At 39.4% G+C, this 14,353-nt stretch overlaps 1 protein-coding gene across 10 annotated transcripts in view; it reads right to left on the bottom strand.

The window, feature by feature from the left end:
* Positions 1–14,353, bottom strand: part of atp2b2 (ATPase plasma membrane Ca2+ transporting 2) — a 150,437-nt gene that overhangs the window by 20,258 nt on the left and 115,826 nt on the right. For all 10 annotated transcript variants that reach the window (XM_042405955.1, XM_042405949.1, XM_042405952.1 and 7 more), the window contains 3 exons: positions 11,473–11,687; positions 10,747–10,989; positions 196–437 (listed from right to left, as the gene is read on the bottom strand). In XM_042405955.1, coding sequence (XP_042261889.1) covers positions 196–437; positions 10,747–10,989; positions 11,473–11,687 — 700 coding nt within the window. The remainder of the gene's footprint in view (positions 1–195; positions 438–10,746; positions 10,990–11,472; positions 11,688–14,353) is intronic.

The following is a 14,353-nucleotide window of genomic DNA, read 5'->3' on the forward strand; positions in this document are numbered from 1 at the left end:
AATTACGTGACCTTGGAGTCATAACCCACATTCAATGGGTTGTAGCCTCAAGTACATTTTGCACTTGAACTTAATTCACTGTACATTTGGTAAAAAATGCAGTACTTTCTACTATATTACCTTTCAACCAGTTACCTACTGTATGTGATACTATTATTATCATTTGTCTCATTTTAGTCACAAAACAAGACTTACTTTTTGAGGACGATCTCAGAGGCTCCCTTGCTGTACATGCGGAAGCTCCCGTCAGGCAATTTGATGACAGTGCTCATGGACTTCCTGACAGAGTTGAAGGTGTAGACTTTGTAAAGCTTCTCCTCTGGGATCTGGTTTCTTATTGGCTGATAATCTCGCTTCAGGTCCAGGACCAATCCCAGCAGACCGCACTCTGTCTTGTTGCCCACCTGCTTCGGCAGACCGCCTTCCTTATCTGGGGGCTAGAGAGATATGGAGAAAGAGAGATTGTCAGATGTTCAATCTCATTTCTGTTTTCAGCCTCATATTTGCTGCAATACAGTAAAATATGTGCTTATTTTCTACCTGTGGTTATGTGGTGTTTCACTTAATTTATTTAGTTTAGTTATGAGTGATTTACTTAAGTTTGTCTTTTATATTATTTCAACCTATGCCATCACTTTACCCTATTCTTCTATGTTTTTAGTCCATCTACAGTTGTGTTTTGTCATATGGGAAATTAAAATAATCCTGCTATGAATGACTCTCAAGTCTTTAGTTTAACACATTCGAAGAACAAATATACTGTTTGTTTTGAGATCTATTCTATTCAATGAACAAGATTCTCTTTTCCTCTGTGCAGTGCAATGTGCCTTACCAATGTAAGGCTTGAAATAGCTGCTAGTGATAATTAACCAGCTAGCAGGTGAAAGGGTTTCTCTGTGTGGGAGGGCAGGAGATGAGATAGATGGAATCAAATTTGGATGCTCTTATTTCAGGCATGCGGCTCAACCTGTTGCAATCTGTAATTACACACTGGAACCATGTTTTTCTCCAGTTCAGCAAACATCTCAGTATCCACATTTCCACATGACTACATGGATCATGAATGATAGACAGAGCATGTGATCTGGATTTTTGCATACAATTTGTTGGTATAAAGCGCGGTTGTGACATTTAAGGGTGCAACAAATTATTGTTTTCATTATTGATTAACCTGCTGAATACCTTCTTGATTAAATGAGTCATTGTTTCATCTATAAAATATCAGAAAATAGCAAAAAATAATTTCCCAGAGCCCAAAGTGACGTCCTCAAATTGTTGTTTTGCCTGAGCAATAGTCCAAAACCCAAAAATATTCATATGGATATAGACAATAGACAAAAAAGAAGGAAAGCAAACCTTTGAATTTAAAAAAAAACTGAGCCACTTTTTTGCTAAAAATGACAAACAATTACTTGAACATTAAAATAGTTTTTGTTATGATTTATTGTTTTATGACAATCAAGTAACTGATTAATCAACTAAGCTGTCATGTGTTTTCCTCTGAGTAGTGGGGGAATATACTGTGTGCGATTGGAAGAGGATCAATTTCTCTTCCTCTCAGGGTTGGAGAGTGTTTATTATCAGCCAACAGCAGAGCCTTTTATTGCAGGTTATGTGTGTGTGTGATAACTGTTCAAATCTTTGCATGAGGCTGTTAAGGTGCTACAGTATATGTGTGCACACTTAACGTGCACGAGCATGTATTTGAGTGCCGTGCATGTGGTCAGCTTGTGGAAGACTCAGCGTTGCCATGGTAACACTGGGCAAAGCATACTTTGAGGAGAGACTTGGGAAAAGAAAGGGTGCTCTCTGCCACTCGGGGATTTTTACTCTTTGGCTCTGATTCTCTACCAGGAATCTCACTCATCTCACTTCACACATCTCTTCACCCTTTTCATCTTCCGCCATCCTTATTTATTAGTATTTCTGTGGAGCTTCACTCCATTTACTCACTCTGTTCCCCACAATAAATTGTCATTATCACACAGAAATACAAGCAATACAGTGTGGCTATCAATTGTTTTACTTTGAATATGTACCACTTTCTAAATCAGCCAGTGTGATAGAACAAATCTCATTATCGTCAATATCCTACACACACACTTATACACACTGACCATTGTAGTGACATTGATGCTCATAAGTCTGGACACATCTGAGAGTGTGCAATCTTTACTGTCATTATTCATAATATGCCTCTTCAAACAATCACACATTCTCAAGCTAATTTTCATTTTAATGTAACAAAACACATGTAGGGATAAAAGAGATGTTCATTTTAACTCTTGAGCACTGCTAATCAAGGAAATAGGACTACAACTAACAACACTATTTAACAAAATTACAAATAACGAAATTGTTCCTGAGTAGTAAGTGTTATTTCCTTAAGTTTTTATGCTTAAAAAGTATAGAAAATGGCTATTTTTTCCCTTCAAACTTTGCTTTTGTGACCTGGACAATGATATTTTCAAATGCACTTATTTCCAATGGGAAAACAGGCAAATTTGCACATTTTCATTCACATAAAGTCAGAAAAAACAACACATGAATCAAAATTAACATGTATTTATACTAAAGATACACAAAAGGTTTTTAAGATTTACAATTATACTGTAAATCACTTTCACAACTCAGCCCCCAGATACAGTCTCCCATCATCGAATCCGGTGAGTCACATGTTGTTGGTTTTTTTTCTGTTTGATTGTACAACATGTTACATTTGGTTCATTTGGGTCCCTATTAGCTGGCACTGAGGTGACAGCTAGTCTCCCCGGGGTCTTGCTATATAGTACCTACAGTACGCTTGACACCTACACTCACAGCTAAGGAACAGCTTGTCAGGTACACTCTCTTTCACTAACACACAAACACACACACACACCCTCACAGCATGTCAAAAGCACACTGAACATGATGCTTCTGACTTGCTGCAAAGCAGACACCTTCGGTCTGTGCCATTTGCCCCAAAATAGATCGACTGCTGGCTTGCTGTTCTGCATCTAAACAAGACTCCAACCAAGATAAGATTTAAAAGGATAGCTTAACATTTTGACGTTTTGAATTGTACTTTCTTTTGAATTTTACATGAAAGATTCTGTATCGGCAGCGTAGTTAATCATATTAATGGCTTGTTGGAACTGGTGCGCTCACATTCTCCATCTAATGACTGCTCTTGTCCACCTGCTAACGAGGGTTTGACAGAGAATAAAGCTAATAAACTGTGCTCATTTGCCTTTTTAAGGTGGCTGACAGACATATGCTTAAATAGATTTCCATGCAGTGTGAAAGAAAATATGACTGAACTCTACTTCTTCAGTTATCTATGTCTACTCAAACACACAACAACTATTTTGCGGGCTTTTTCTTTTCTGAACAGAAGGTCTGAGGATAGAGGGTGTCTTACGCTGTCCAGATTGTAAAGCCCTTTGAGGCAAATTTGTGATTTTGGGCAATTTAATAAAACTGACTTGACTTGAATGGGTTGAGATGAACAATGTCAAGGTTTCACTTTTTTGATGAGTGTTTTGTAGTTCTGGTTTCGGGAAATCCTCTATCAAATTATACTTCCAACACCTTGAAGGGATACTTCATCTGCTTTTAATGTTTGCTTAAGCAGCTCAATATTTACAATTTTAGTAGGCACAATGAATATTGATTAACTCAGGCTCAGACATATTTACATGTCCCTTTAGCTGTAGCTGCTATGAGCCACGGGTTCCAGCTGAGAGGGTTAGAGAGAAAGTCATCTAAAATCTCATTAATCATTAAAACCCAATCAGAGTGCTGGCCCATGTTCACCTAGTAATTGGACATATCTGGTTAATGTTCAGCTGTGTGTCTCACAGATGCAGACAGGAGTATAAATACTTTATACGGAGTTTGCGGTAAATAACAGAATTAATGCCTTTTCCTAATGACCAATGATTACATCAGGGAGACACTGCCTGTCATTGGCTAATGAGGGGATGGAACAAATGGCCTCATCTGCACTGTCTGCTACGTGTTTAGGAGAATAGGCTCCCAGCAACAGAAAAACACCCTACTAAACAACTAAAAGTAAATAAGCGGTTAAAATACCATGCAGGATGTATTATAGCTTTTAAATGATGAATCTTACATTAAAATTGTTTTTTGGTTTAGAGAATATATCAAAAAGATCCTGAGCACAATCTTTTCCCTTGCATGATTTGATTATCTTACTGTTAATGAACAATGATTCAGTAGTTCCACAGTGTGCTGAACCGGACAGATTTCATTTCAGAAAGCAAACTCAACTGACAATATGTTGACTTTCAGTTCATTGCAAACTGCATCCTTCTTAACAAGTCATGTAGACACATCAAGCTTTATTTTTCTTAATGGTAAAGTGCGTAATATTTAGTGTCATCTAGTAGAACAGACTTGGTAGATATGGAATATAATATTCCATTGGATGGAATTTGGATGTTACCACACACTGAAAGCCATCTGTGAGTTGTTTTATTGGAGATAAAACAGAATTTTGAAGAAAGCAAGCATATGTACATTAATGTTCTTTAAAATTATACAAATAACTAACAATGTTGAGTTTACACACTTCAGAACACAAAATCTAAATTCAGATCGCACAGTTCGGATCAGAAAACAGATTTTGAAGTCAGAACACATAGTGAAATTAATTTGGCTGGTAGAACAACTTCTATAATCAGAGAACTGTGTAGAAAAACACCAACACAGATACTGTAGCTCCTGCAAAAACAAAACAAGGCGGGAGAAAGAGAAATGAACAAACAGAAAATAAACAAAAGGCAGACAGCAACACCACTGCCTTTTATTCTCAGAGATTCCGCAGAGGTTCAGCTTGACGTGGGTTTCTACGCACAGGGACAGTTGCTGGCATGGGATGCCCACCGTTGGCATGACTAGGCTACGGCTGGCACGTCCTGGCCTGGAGGTGGCTAAGGACCAGCTGCCCTCTCCCTGGTCCTTGGGTGCTCCCGCAGGCAAGGACATATGCCAGAGGGAGAGCTGGCAACTTTACTTCCTATTCCACCTGGGGCTCTCCTTAATCCATCCCTCCTGTTCCTTCCCTCTCTCTTCTCCATCTCTCCCTTTTCTTCCTCTTTCTCTTCACACTCCACCCACCCTTTTACAGTACTCGTCTTTCTCTTTATGTCCCTGATTTTACATTTTTCTCCTGTCTTTCCCTCTCTCTCTCCCTCCTTCTCCTCTATCCCTATCCCACCTTCCTTACTTAAGATGATTTTTTCATCTACCTCGCTATCAGTGTCCCCAGTCTCTTAAAAGGCGCCCGCCCCCCCCGCCTCCGCCTTCCCTCTCCTTTCCTCTTTGCATGTAGGAGTGGATGATATTCTAGCTCTCCACATGACTGTACCAGCCAACTGGGCTAAGGCCTGGAGGCATGCTGGAGGGCAGGGATACAGTCTTCCAGTCCATGATGAGGACACTTGTCACGCGAGTATGGTTTCTCTCTCCTTTCCTTATGTATAATCTTCTTTCATCCTTTTTTTTTTTTTGCACTAATTCTTGCTTTGCTTCTCTCTCCCTCCTCCCTTTCCACTGGCTTTCAGCTTCCATCTCTGACCATTTCTTTCCTTTATTTTCCTTCTTTTGTTTTATAATCTCCTTTTATTTGCCCTTCTACTGCAGACACCGGATTTTCCCGAAAACAATTGGGCAAGAAATAAGTCTCTAATTCAAACCAAATCTCATTTCAAAACATGTAGTTTCAAATCTGTTTGTATGTGTTTGCGGAAGGTCTGTGGTGTGTGTGGAGGGCATATTTTTAACAGCAACACCTTAGTTTCAATAACCCCATGTAACAGTGAAAATACTAATAAAGCCTTCCTTGTATAATATTATTTTAACTATATATTAATACACATATACTGAATACACAATTTAGTTAATAAAAACATTTGAGAAATACATCACATTATTTCTATTACTACTATTATAAAATCTGTGCTTGTCTGATGAGATAACCTGTCCAAAGTGCTAACAATAAAACTACAATTGTGAATTTGTATCTACATAAGTTTTAATTTTGTTGGTGCTCTTGCAATCATTTCATTTCTTCCCTGCTTGTTACTTTTGAACAGCTGTGAATTGTTTCGTCATGCAAAGCTCCAAATATGGAATATTGCTTTACCCCAGGCGTCCACCTTTAATGTGAGAATGGCAGATTACTAATTAGCTAGTTATGAGAGAACAATGAATGTTAGATTGATTGTGTGTGAGTCACTCATAACCTCAGGTCCGATACAGTAGCCATTTTGAGAATAAACTTTCTACTAAGGTACTTGTTGAGTTGAACGCTCTGTAAATTGCATGTCATGTAATTAAACGCTTATTTGTTTTAATGGCTGTGGGATTCATTTTAATCTGGTGGTTTTCTTTACCAACCTCAGCCACATGGATTCATTGTTGTGGGAGTTTTGGGGTTGTTTGCGTGACCTTCTTGATTTCATTCACATAATGTAATAGAAACTTCTCTGTCATTCTGGCATCTGGATTTGCTTGATTATAACTACTGGGTTAAACAGTTATTTGAGATTTTGTGTAACTTTAGAAGCTCTGCACAGCACATCGCATGTGCAGTTATCTTTTTATTAGAAAAAACACAATCGTATATTAAGCTGCTCTTTAATTTTGTCTCGGCAAAGGGTTTAACAAATATCACTTTTAAACATTTATTTTAAAACATTTAAATTCACTCTAGGGTAATTATCAGAGCATCTCTGTCCAGATGGTAGGAAAAATGCTTCAAGATCCAGACTGTCCCAATTTAATCTAGATGTCTGGTTACTACAATGTAGGCTGAACTGGTTATTGTGAAACAAACCATGGATAAGTATTAATGGAATTGTTTATAACATAATAGTCTTTCAGATTATAAGTTTTATTATAACTGACCTCACATTCTCTGAATAAAATGTATGTGTTAAGTGGTACTAGTCTCCTGAGTCAACCAATAACATGGCCAATGAAAGCATGAAATCTAACATGTCCTGCGAAGGAAATGCAGGGAACCCATTAAGCTTGGTGCCTGTGAAACATCAAAGCATTGTCATTCTAATGTGATGACGCCTTCTCTTTCACTGCCATCTCAGCAACACTGTCAAGTCTGTAAGCAAGTGCTGAACACAGAAACAGAAGAGAGAAGAGAAGAGTGTCTTTTGTACATAATTCTGCTGTGGATGTTTCTGTCCCTGCCTCATCGATCCATGTTTGTTTCTTTCTCCTTCTCAGCGGCCAAAGCTACTCCAAACATAGGGACACTGGATGCTTCAAGCTACAGACATCCAAGACATTCTCATCTCTCCTCCAACGTTGTGCAAACAAGCACACAATGTCCAGATGACAAAAGCACTGTGAGCCAAACCCAATTATATTAGGACCTCACTACTCACTACCGAATGATAACGAGGCAGTTAATTTGAATTACAAACCATAAACTGCTCATTGTGGAGCAACGCATGGAATTTTGCCTACTAAACATAAACTGAATCTTGTTTTTTTTCATCATCTACATTTCAACATCACATTCTGTTTTGCTACATAGTGAGCTACTATACTGTAACTGTCCTTCCCTTTCCCCAACCACCTATACTTTACAATTGTGTGTGTGTCTCTTGTCCTGACCGGAATAATGACCTGAGCAGGTGGTTGAAGCAACATGAGATTGGGCTCCCAGGACACTCACACAGCCATACTAAACACACGCCACTGTGCTGTGAGAACACACACCTGTGATCTCAATACTTCCTACAGTGGCAGTATGTCTGATATGACAGATGTGTGTAGGAGTAATATTTGTGTGCACCTGTATGTGCATCTGGACCTGACTAGTTTTAGTTTATATACACGCACAGAGTGTTCTTATGAATAATGTTAATATGTCTTATACATTATGAAAAAAAAAAATCTAAAAACGTGAAGTTAAAGAAAAGGACAAGAATAAAAGCAGAGATAATTCTATGCGGCTAATGTTTGCTATGGGGCTCTTGCCATTAGCGATGACGCATGTTCCTTTGAAATAACGTCAGCATATTGACGTCACTGAATGCCATTCACAAATTGCTATGTTGCATGCATGACTTGTCTACATGCTACAAACTGCTTGTGAGCTTGTTGTATCCATGTGTGCACATATCTTTCTCAGAATATATGAATAAGAATACGTGTGCACATGGATACGACATCTATGAGCATGTACAGTACAAGTGCACATATACTGTATGTGTGCATGGGTTCATTGTGTAAATGTGTGTGAATTTCTCCCCTGAGGATGAGGCTTCTCCACTTTAGAGTCTGTATGTGCTGACAGAGGAAGCAGAGCTATACCAGTGGCTATATTATGAAGCCAGAGAGGCAGTAGGGGGACTGATATGGGTATCAAAGCCTGCCTCTTTGCCTTTGTGCCTTTGTGTGGTGGCCATCAAAGACTTCCATAGCCATCCTGGCATCCCACAGGATTGGCCTCTTATATAAGAACACACCAGCCAACATACTGCAGGGCTGGAGTGGTGCTGAGGGAGTGGGGGCGGCCGGGGGAGGGAGGGAGGGATGAACTAAATATTCCTCAGAAATTTCTGTTTCTGAGTTCCCTTCCTTCGTTAATTATGTCTGTCCTTCTCTATCTTGCTTTCCCTTTGTTCCTCTCTTCCATTCAAGAGCTCTCAGTAAATAAATACATCCATGCCGACATACTATTTACGTGCAAATGCATGCATGGATGAGCTAAGGATACACTTATACAGTAGAAGGATGTGATATACATTTTCTTGAATAGGTGGGTAGCCAAGCAGTTAGCAAGATACATACAGTACATGCTGTAGGTAATTAATATAGATGTAAGGTATCAGACATCATACTATAGATATGTAAACTGGTCTCATTTCAAGTTTACTGTAAGTTTAACTTCAAGGGTGCCTACTTTGGCGCATGAGGTAACCTCTTTTATGAATGAAAAGATTAAAAAATGTGACTAAATGTGCTATTTAATCCACTAAGTCTAAGCCGCACTCTGCCGGTGTTTAATTCCGTTGAGCTAAGCAGCTATGGAGGTACAACAGTCTGATGTAATGCTGCAAAACATTCCTCCAGACTTTTCAAAAGGGATAACATCTCGTTAATGTGGCACATCTTAGTAGCGAAATACGGTGGGAAAAGGGAAACTGAGGCAACATCAGAAAGTAGTTCCAACAACAAAACTGATTCATAATTTCAACCATGTGGAAATAGATTTAAACTATATCTCATGTGCTGTTGATCTGCGTCACACACAGAGACAGTATGTGGTATTTGTAAGTGGGGGAAAGATGGAACTGTGCAAATTGAAGGATATTTGTAAGTAGACTGCAGACAGAAACTGCAGCATGTGTGGTGTGAGAATCAGATTTGACCAAGCTGTGACAATGAAACCTTCAGTTACACTAGAGCATTCAAGATGACACAGGGAAGAGTTGGCTTAAATGGGAATATTTACATCATGTACATTATTGAGGAGTGAAATTTTACTTGTTACTTTACTTGTTATGACAAAAGTTAAACATGGACATATTTACATGTGAGCTCTGTACATTGACATCAAAATGACAAAATTTAATTTAGCATAAAGATTGGGAGCAACACAACTAAGAAGTACCTGTATGTCTCAAGTGTATCTACTGTGCGCCAAAGGAACCAAACTTAAAACAAGAGTAGCCACAGATTTGTAGCAGTCCATCTTAGAAACCCAGTGACCAACACTCTTGTTTTCACCAAGACTGCGATCATGCCTTGAGGGGTAGGAAGTGAAATCTGTGGGATCCTTCTATCGCAGATGTCCCGCCTGCTCAGCTCATTCCCCATTCAAACTCCATAAGGGTATTTGTCAGTTGGTCAGCCATCAATGAATGTACTCTACTGGGGTTTACAGGGATAGTGACACACGGACAGGCACAAATGGTGTGTGTGTGTGTGTGCAGGTAAGTGTACGTGGTCATGCCAGGAAAAGGATTACTCAGGCATGTTGCTCTAACAGTCTAAAGACATCCTGATCTTGGCAATCTTTGCTTTTAGGATATTTTAGGATATTTTTGCCAAATGCTTCATGATGGAAATAATGTTTCAGAGATGAAAATCCATGCCAACAGGTTTCTGTTTCTGTAGTCTGTCTGTCTGTATATTTATCTATTTCTTATTGCATGCAAGTCTAATTGGCTTAGAGAAAATCTCTCTTCGCTGCATTCACTGTAAACAAGAGACCATCTCCAGCACTCAGACAGATTGGATTCAATTACAGTCTGCTACGCTCTGAATATCAGATAAGACAAAATTACACAACCGTTCTCAAGGTGACAAGTTGAGTGAATGCCTGATGAATCTAAAACAGCAGCCAAGGACACTGACTGCCTGCTTTGCTAAAAAGAAGGCACTGCAGAACTGTCTTACTGTTTCAGGGCTGCTCTCACCGTATGGTTTCACCACTCACACAGAGGGAACTAAAATCTATGCAGCCCAGCCCCCATATTTAAGTTTTATTAAAATAGGCTTTAGTATAATAAAGTAGATATAATAAAGTAGAATAGCTTAAATATTGTGATTAGGGGACAAAGTGCTGCATTTGTTGTACAATATAAAAAATGGAAGGGGTGTATATGATTAAAATTTACATGACATAATATTATGCAGTAATATTTTGTCTCTTTCTTTACATTCATGGGTGTGGAGGGACTTCTACTACCATTACAGGTGGCTTACCAGTATCTTGGTGGTATAGGCGCTGTTGAGGGAGATGGAATTGATCAGTAACTCCAGTGATTTGGGTGGCAGAGCTCCAGGATCCGGGATTTCTTTGTAGTGCACATCTCCAACATAACACTGCACAGCCGTCATGCGGTTGGTGGTCAGCGTGCCTGTCTTGTCAGAGCAGATGGCTGTAGCGTTGCCCATCGTTTCACATGCATCCAGGTGACGAACCAGGTTATTGTCTTTCATCATTTTCTGTTGGTAGGAAACAACATCATGATCACGACACATTGCAATGCACATTTGAAAATGCTTGGAAATAATTTAAGAACTAGGTGGATGCTTGAATTAGCTTATCATGCACTTGCACGGTGTAAACTTCTGTTGTTGTGCTTACGAATACAAAAAAAGGGATGTCTGCAACACTTAAAGAAAAATATGCTCTCTGAATGTGGCCCTAATCAGAATTTGCTTCTGTTTGCTGCTGTGAATCACATAAGTGTTTTAACACAGTGCAAGCATTAACTACACACAATCCTTATATATGCATGCAAATCACACTCTGTGTGAGGTTCAGAAGTTTGCACACACAAACTCAAATGAAAACAATACAGATATGTAGAAAAGGAGAGAATCAAGTTACAATGCAAAATGTGTACAGAGTGGACAGCCCTTACAACACACATACAGCAGCTCCACAATGTACAGTATGTACTCTATGTGTTTGTTCTTCCTCACCTTGACAGAGTATGCCAGGGAGATGGTGACAGCCAATGGCAGCCCTTCCGGCACGGCCACCACCAACACAGTCACACCAATGATGAAGAACTTGACAAAGTACTGGATGTAGATGGGAGTGCACTCTGGCCTCCAAGGGTGCTTCTGCATCACAAAGTTGTCAATGGCAAAGTACAGGACCAGGATGATGACTGTGATGGCCGACATGAGCAAACCTGAAAAAGGTACAGAAGGTATCAGTTGTGCAATTAAAAGTGAAACATGTTATTTAAAAACTAAATGTTGTCACTGGAAACTGGGTATGGAGGGGGGCGTGTTTGAAACAGTGGAGTGGAGTTTAACTTTATTTTACACTTTATTGATCTACATGGAGAAATTTGCCCTCTGCATTTGACCTATAGTATCAGTGCAGCACTTGGTGAGCAACTCTAGTTTTTGCCTGTGCCTTAGACCAGACCAATAGTGAAAAATAACTAATTTCAACTGCAGCATGTATGTGTGTTGGTATTGGAGAAAGCTAGGGCACCTGGAAGTAACCAATGCAAAACAAAACTCCACACAGAAAAGCACAAGACAGCTCTAGACGGATTCAAACTCAGCACCTCAGTTACTCACCTCAGTCACAGTCAACTATACAAGTTTTGACAAGTATATTTGGGGTCTTTATTCCTTCTCTGATAACTAATGAGAGACACCTGGTGTCAGGTAAAGTGCACAGAGAACAGATAAGCAATAGTAACATAAAAACAGGCACACATATTAGATGGTCTCAGGCCCTGGAGTGAACAAAGTCCAAACATTTTCTGCCAGACCCGCAGGAATGCCATCTGATCTTACAGTGCTGCTTGTATGCTAATCCATCCACAGTATTTCATTGTTCTGACCGGGACGTGCAGAGGATGTTAGAGGGGCAGGGGCCCAAGTTCATAAAAGGTAATTTTTGCAAATAATTAAATAAATATATGCCTGGAATGACTACTTTTGAGACACTGTTAAAGGGATATTAAAACATTTGTATGTAAAACAAACCCGTGACTGAGGTTGGTTCAAACACTGCTACATGACAGTTAATTAATGATACATGCAATTAAGTATATTTCAGTAAATTCTCATATTAAATTCATATGTTAACCAACCCAACTCTTACCTACTGTGGCCCTCTGACTGACATCCTCACTTGCAGGTGCTCAGCTTAATACTGCTGACAAAGATGCACTTCCTCTAGCTGCATGGCTGCCTCTCTCGCCTCCATATTCATCTCTTACCGCCTCTTCATAGAAGGCATAATTGCTTCAGTAATAACGGGCAATCAGAAGATGCTGATATAGATACACTGTTCATTTTTCATAACTATACCTGCTATGCCTTCCTGTCACAGTAGAGGGAGGGAGGCCTGTCTGTAGGCTGTCATTGACGAAGATCTAGTAGCATGGTTATTAAGTTCGAAGCCTACAATCAAAATTATGCAATTACTGTTGAAAGGGGACCTATTATGCTTTTCCTTATTTTCAGTCATATATATAATGTTACAATGTCTGATGTTCATATTAAATGTGGCCAAAGTGTCAAATAATGAGGTAAATGTATGTAGAAGTAATCCCTGTGAGCAAAAAGCATCCGCTTCAGACTGCTCTGAATGTTTGGTTTCCAACAGCTTTTTCTACTTTCAGCCTGGGCCAATGTCAGCTTGTGATGGATTTCTTTATATGGTCATCTGCTCTACGCATAGTGCACAAGCTCACTGCTCTGCTGCACTAACATTATGACATTTTTCCATTGTTTTGGGGGTAGTCACGCCAAGCTATGACTCGAATCGAGCTGGCCCACTGTGAGTGTTTTTCCATTACACAGCACAGCAAAGTAAAATAAGTTGTTTATCTGTTGGAGGTGTGCTGGTCATCTGTAGCCAGCGGCGCCAGAATGAGTTTTGAAGTGGGGGGAACGATGCTATTTCAGCCATAACTCTAATGTAGCCTATCTCACCTTGTAAATGGTCACATAGTTTAGTAATTAATGTTACACAACAGCGTTTGCACTGCAATGTGTCTCAAGAATAAAACATGAGATGCTACTTTTGCAGAAAAGAAAGTTGGAAAAGAGGTTATGATGAGCCCTGGTAACTCAATGTGTTATTCATAAAAAGGTAGAATATCAAGTTATAACCAACCAGTCTGATGTGTATAAAGGTGTGTGTGTTTATTCTGCGGAAGCCTGGTGTTGTTTTCAGCCGATTTAATGAAGGTAAACACAGTGAACAGCCATGCATAACGGCACTACGCTCTGGGGCGGCACTTCTTAGAGGCTGCAGATTTATCAGCATATCAGTCCTGCTGCCTTCAGATGCTGCAGGGATTTAATGAACTGAGGGAGAAGCTTCTCATATAGTATAAAGCAACTGTGGACAACAGATACTGTAAGAATCACCCACATTCATTTACAAATCAATACAGATGCTTTAACCACATTAAACATTATTTTCTGTGCCGATTCTAGTTGGAGAGTATATAATTGAAATAACTTATTTATATTTTTTTATATTATTATATATATTATATTTTAGATTATGTATTAATCCATTATTGCAGTACATTGCAGTACAGCAAGTATTTAGTTTGCTCTTGTTGATAAAAATCAAGAAGTGGCAGCAGAGGGACTATTTTGCTCCAGAAACAGATGTGGTTCTGAGATGTTGAACACCCATTTTCCACAAAAACACCACCAACTTGCATTGCGCTGCCTATATGTATGTCTCCTCGCAGCAGTTCATTGTGCATGCAGTGCTGGGCACCACAATACCAAACAGACAGGCAAAGCAAATTTGAAAGTTAGGAAAATACCAAACAGCCCGTGTGCTGCTTGCACTTTTTGTTGCACTATCACG

Source organism: Thunnus maccoyii, chromosome 3 (genome assembly GCF_910596095.1).
Source record: "Thunnus maccoyii chromosome 3, fThuMac1.1, whole genome shotgun sequence".
Lineage (NCBI taxonomy): Eukaryota > Metazoa > Chordata > Actinopteri > Scombriformes > Scombridae > Thunnus > Thunnus maccoyii.